Genomic DNA, 6,000 nt, shown 5'->3' on the forward strand with positions numbered 1-6,000 from the left:
TTTGGAAAGCAAATTCAACGAAAACAACAAAATATGTGGAAATTATTGAATCGCAACTTATATCGCATATAGATTCAAAACCGAAGAGTTTCTGTTAGCAGGGTCCCACACCTGGGATGCGTAACTTTGGCCCTAGTTCGACGATTCTAAGACGAAAAGTTTACATAAACAATAAGTTCATGCACATGCCAAGAAATGTATACAAGAAATATAAATTGAACAAACATTTACACCAAAAATGGAAACAATGAACATTAATGGCATTTTTCATACACGCGGTTTCCCAACAAAGATTGAAAATTGTAAAGAATATAAAGTGCTAAATACAGAACAGCGATAAATTTTAAAGAAATGCAATGATTACTAGCTGCATTAAATAACACAAAGGAACCTACACGATGCTCCCTTGACGACTGCTCAAGATGACTGTAATGTAAACAACGTTGGTGCCCTTGAGACGGCCCAAACAGATCTTCCCTTCTAAAAAGTTGAGCGTGATGCACAGAAAAAAAAATCCGATTACTTTTTTAAATAATTTATTTTATTATTTTGTTTATTTATGTTGAAAACCGAAACCGAACCAGTACCGGAACCCTTATAAAATAAACCTAAATAGTGCGGAACCTATATTTCATATTGCACCGGTAGCTTGGTAGGTGGGTTGGGTTGTGAAATAAGATGGCAGGACGAGTTGGCTTTATTTTTGATTTTACAAACTAAAAGTTTTAACACATTAGGGTAATTACTGACTTGAAAGAATCATATCTAAACCAGGCGCTGGCGTGGAATAATTAAAAATTATTTTGAACAAAACCACAAGGTTTTAGAGTAAAATGTTGCTCTTAATTGTGTCTACGTTGCAATACAAAAATCAAATTCTCTTTCCACTAGGTAACATTTCCAGCGCCTGCTTTAACTACGGCAAAACAAGTTTGTACATTCGGGCAATACCCGTGTATTTTTAAACTTTACATTTTGAATTAGAGTAAATGAAGTTTCTGCTACAATATGGGTTGGAACCCCTATTTATAATAGCAATGGTACCATAGGGAAAATTATAGGATTGACTTGCACATAAATATCACTCAAATTTCATGTTCCGGACATTGGATATCGAACGCTTGCAGATTTGCCTTAAAGTAATTGGGGAGACACAACAAAGTTAAACCCATAACTCCGCCACTGGAAGTGGGACACAAACTTTTTAGTTGTACCTTATCGGTACTTGAGCTACAGCCACAGCTTTTTGTACGGTAAGAAATCTTTATTTGTTTATAATAGTATCAAACAATCTTTAAGATTTTTTGATAACCTTATTAATACTAGGTATGGCCGGAAATGACCCCGTACCACTCATTAAAATCGAACCGAAACAAGAAGTAGAAATCCATTCCGATCTTCAAGATAACATTTTAGTAGGCCACGAAGCATTGGTTACAATAAAGGACGAAATTACCATTATTCCACAGTGCTCCAAATTGCTCGATAGTGAAGAATTACAACAACAAACTGATTGCGGATGGAATATTAGAACTGAAATATCCAACGATTATGAATGTGATTTCAGTCAACACACAACAAATAGTAAGCTGCAGGTTAAACAACATCTTTTAAAGCATAATGTTCCAGAAGTCTTTAAGTGTGCTCATTGTGGTTATGGAATGAAGAATAAACAACTGCTTCAACAGCACATTTTAACACATAAATGTAACGCAATACAATGTGCTAATTGTGATTACAAGACTAATAACAAAACCAATTTAAAACGACATCTTTTAAAACATACCAATTCCAAAGATTTTAAATGTGCTAATTGTTATTATGAAACACATAATAAATACCACTTTAAAAGACACCTTTTAAAACATACCGATTCTACAGATTTTAAATGTGCTATTTGCAATTACGAAACAAATTACAAACACCATTTTAAACAACACCTTTTACAACATACCGATTCTAAAGATTTTAAATGTACTAATTGTGATTATGAGACACATAACAAATACCACCTTAAACGACATCTTTTAAAACATACCAATTCTAATGATTTAAAATGTGCGCATTGTGATTATGAAACAACTAACAAACTCTACTTTAATCAACACCTTTTAAAACATACCGATTTTAAAGATTTTAAATGTACTAATTGTGATTACGAGACAAGTAACAAACGTTACTTTAATCAACACGTTGTAAAACATACCGATTTTAAAAATTTTAAATGTGCTACATGTAATTACGAGACAAATTACAAAGCGTACTTTAAACGGCACCTTTTAAAACATATCGATTCTAAAGAGTTTAAATGTGCTAATTGTGATTGCAAGACAAATGACAAACACTACTTTAAACGACACCTTTTAAAACATACCAATTATAAGAATTTTAAATGTGCTACTTGTGATTACAACACAAATAATGAATTCTACTTTAAACACGTTTTAACTCATACCGATTCCAAAGATTTTAAATGTGCTAATTGTGAATATGAGACAAATATCAAACGGAACTTAAAACGACATCTTTTAAAACATACCACCTCTAAAGATTTTAAATGTGCTAATTGTAATTACGAGACAAATGTCAAGTACTGCTTTAAAAGACACATTTTACAACATACCGGTTCTAAAGATTTGAAATGTGCTAATTGTGATTACAAGACAAATAATAAGCACAACTTTAAACTGCACGTTTTAAAGCACACCAATTCTAACGATTTTAAATGTGCTCATTGCGATTATGGAACATATAATAAACGATACCTTAAGGGACACCTTTTAAAACATATCGATTCTAAGAAAGAGTGCTGATTATGAGACATACCAAATTATGTACCCGTTTTTACAAGAGACAAAGAACATCTTTTCCTTTACAAATATTGGTGTCACATAGTTATTTTATTTTAAAGAAATAAATGTTTAATTTAATTATCCTTAATAAACTCGTATATTTACTCCGATTTTCAATATTAGTTATTTGTTTTAGGTATTGTATTTTGCCATTATTTTTGAACTAACACATTTTGACGTGAAGAGATAGTTCCACAGATGGAAATACTATTACTAAAATATTTACATCTGTGATTGATGTGGAGTTAGCACTTTACGCTGGCATTTCTCGAACAGGGGATGAGTTCTCCCATTCAGGGGTGAGAAATACTCTTAAAAGGGTATTGAATTTAGTTATAAATTCAATGATAATAATTTATATTGATTAACAGTTTAGATCGTCGAGGTAGTATCTGCCGGCGGGTGATCTAAAATAACTGCAGGGAGTGATATGTAACCATTAACATTGATAGTCGAAACTAATAGCGTTTTCGATTGGCAAAACTCGTGCTGCACGAGTGCAAATTTTACGTTCTATTAGTAATTTTAGGGCAATTTTCTGTGTTCCATTGGCAAATGTGATGCAACAATTACGCACTCAGTGCAAATTTCGACGCACGAGGTCCGAGAGCTCGTGGAGCTGCTAGTTAACAAATTTTCAAAACAAACGTGCGACAATTTGAATTTGTTTCTTCCGTTGGAGAGTTTTTTGTCGTCATCTAGCGATAGCGAAGATTATGAACTAGCCATAACTTCTATTTTACAAAAAGTTGCACGTACTCATGAAACTGAACGCCAAAAATTGGTCCTTTACAGGAATTTCAAATTTATATTCCTCATCGTTTATTATAAATATACTGAAATCGTTTCAGTCATTTTTTAGAATAGAGATTTGGCGATTACCGAAATCTAAATGAGGTTATGGACAAATGACAACAAATATTTATGTTCCATTGAGAGCAATTTTCACATGAATTTTTTCAATTTCTCGTGCAACACTCGTGCAGTACGAGTTTTGCCAATCGAAAACGCTATAAATATAATTTTGAGCGGGAACCGTGTTTTGATTCTGGGATTGCAACGTTGCCACTTTGCCGTGAAATCTGTCATCTTCACCTCGAGCCTGGGGTGGGTTAAGATCCTGTACAGTTTCAAAGGCCTCGTGAATCCTTCGCGAAAAATACATTGCCTTTTCTTATTGTGCCATCTACCTGGAACACACTGTGTATAAAAAATCTTCCTTCGTGAAGAGACTTCTATGCCAGTACTTGAGCTACAGCCAAAGCGGTATCTACATCTGTACAGCTATTGATTGGTAAATTTTATTTTTGAGAAACGAAAACGCAGATATGGATAGTAAATCAGTTGTTAAAGTCGAACCAAAACACGAAGAAGAAATTCATTCCGATCTTCAAGGAAACCTTTTAGTAAGCAATGAAGCATTGGTTAAGATAAAGGACGAAATTACAGTGACTGGACAGTGCTCCAAATCGCTTGATAATGAAGAAGCACAACAAACTGATAGTGGATGGAATATTAAAACTGACATTTTCAACTATTTTGACTGTGACTTCGGTCAACACTCAACAAATAGTGAGCTGAGAGTTAAACAATTAAAGCACAAAGGCTATAACTGTGCTCATTGTGATTATAGAACAAAGAACAAACGGTTGTTTCAACGGCACATTTTAAAACACAAACGCCATGTGCTATACTGTGCTCATTGTGATTACAAGACAGATAGCCAATCCAACTTTAACCGACACAATTTGAAACATAAGGAATTGAAGTGTGCTAATTGTGATTATAAGACAAATGTGAGACACCACTTTAAACGGCACCTTTTAAGTCATACCGATTCTAAAAATTTTAAATGTGTTAATTGTAATTACAAGACAACCACCAACTACCAATTTAAACGGCATCTTTTAAAACATAAATGTTTAAAAAATAACGTGCCTAAAGTTTTTAATTGTGCTATTTGTGTTTATGGAACAAAGAATAAACAATCTCTTAAACGACACCTTTTAAAACATTCCGATTGTAAAGAGTTTAAATGTGCCAATTGTGATTACGAGACAAATATCAAATACTACATTCAACGGCACGTTTTAAAACATTCCAACTCTAAAGGTTTTAAATGTGCTAATTGTGATTACGAAACAAATAACAAACGCTGCCTGAAACAACACCTTTTAAAACATACCGATTCTAGAGAATTTAAATGTACTATTTGTGAATACGAGACAAATAACAAATACCACTTTAAACGACACGTTTTAAACCATAACATGTCTAAACAATTTAAATGTGGTAGTTGTGTTTATGGAACAAATAATAAACAGTGTCTGAAACGACACCTTTTAAAACATTCTGATTCTGAAGATTTTAAATGTGTTAATTGTAATTATGAGACAAATGACAAATATTACTTTAAACGACACCTTTTAAAACATGCCGATTCTAAAGATTTTAAATGTGCCAATTGCGATTACGAGACAAATTACAAACGCCACTTTAAAATACATATTTTAAAACATAACGATTCTAAAGATTTTAAATGTGCTAATTGTGATTACCAGACAAATAAAAAATACTACTTTAAACGACACCTTTTAAAACATAACCTGTCTAAACAATTTAGATGTGCTAATTGTGTTTATGGAACAAATAATAAACAGTGTCTTAAACGACACCTTTTAAATCATTCCGATTCGTAAACATTTTAAATATGCTCATTGTGATTATGGAACGTTCTGTCTTAAACGATACGTTTTTAGGCACCTGAAGGCTGGAGTAGAGCAACACCATTTTGTTGTTTCCTATGTACATGCAATGTATTATTTTACGAGTTGTGTTATCTCAATTGTTTGTACAGGTTTTTTGATGTGTTTTTGTACGAATTGATTTATCAGGTTTTCCACTGCATTTATGATGTCTTGAGTATTTGGTTTTATGAACTTGTTTAATTCCATTTGATTGGATTATCTTTTTTTTTTTATTTTTTATTTAAACTACCCATTGCAGGGTCTTTTAATATTATTACAATCTGATCAGTTGAGTTGAGTAGATCAATGAGTAATTTTATTCTAACCTACTTGACTACGTTTGGTGATTCTTAAATCTAAGGTCTTACTCACTAGTTTGCCTCGTGTTCTGATAACTTAAC

General features: G+C 32.6%; 2 protein-coding genes across 3 annotated transcripts; both read left to right on the forward strand.

Moving 5' to 3' along the window:
* The first annotated feature begins 1,223 nt into the window (after positions 1–1,223).
* On the forward strand, positions 1,224–2,911 carry LOC116161816 (gastrula zinc finger protein XlCGF46.1-like). The gene is made up of 3 exons (XM_031475284.1): positions 1,224–1,253; positions 1,327–1,584; positions 1,630–2,911. The coding sequence occupies exons 2-3, from the start codon at positions 1,329–1,331 to the stop codon at positions 2,811–2,813; spliced, it is 1,440 nt and encodes a 479-aa protein (XP_031331144.1). The 5' UTR covers positions 1,224–1,253; positions 1,327–1,328; the 3' UTR covers positions 2,814–2,911.
* Positions 2,912–4,115: 1,204 nt separating this feature from the next.
* LOC116161876 (zinc finger Y-chromosomal protein 1-like) lies at positions 4,116–5,697 on the forward strand. Of its 2 annotated transcripts, XM_031475358.1 has the most exons (2): positions 4,166–4,258; positions 4,302–5,697. In XM_031475358.1, coding segments are annotated over exons 1-2 (1,251 nt in total). In that variant the 5' UTR covers positions 4,166–4,257; the 3' UTR covers positions 5,552–5,697. The 2 variants fall into 2 exon arrangements, with proteins under 2 accessions (XP_031331217.1, XP_031331218.1); XM_031475357.1 differs by having other exon boundaries at positions 4,116–5,695.
* Positions 5,698–6,000: the final 303 nt, after the last annotated feature.

Source organism: Photinus pyralis, unplaced genomic scaffold (genome assembly GCF_008802855.1).
Source record: "Photinus pyralis isolate 1611_PpyrPB1 unplaced genomic scaffold, Ppyr1.3 Ppyr1.4_LG10, whole genome shotgun sequence".
NCBI lineage: Eukaryota > Metazoa > Arthropoda > Insecta > Coleoptera > Lampyridae > Photinus > Photinus pyralis.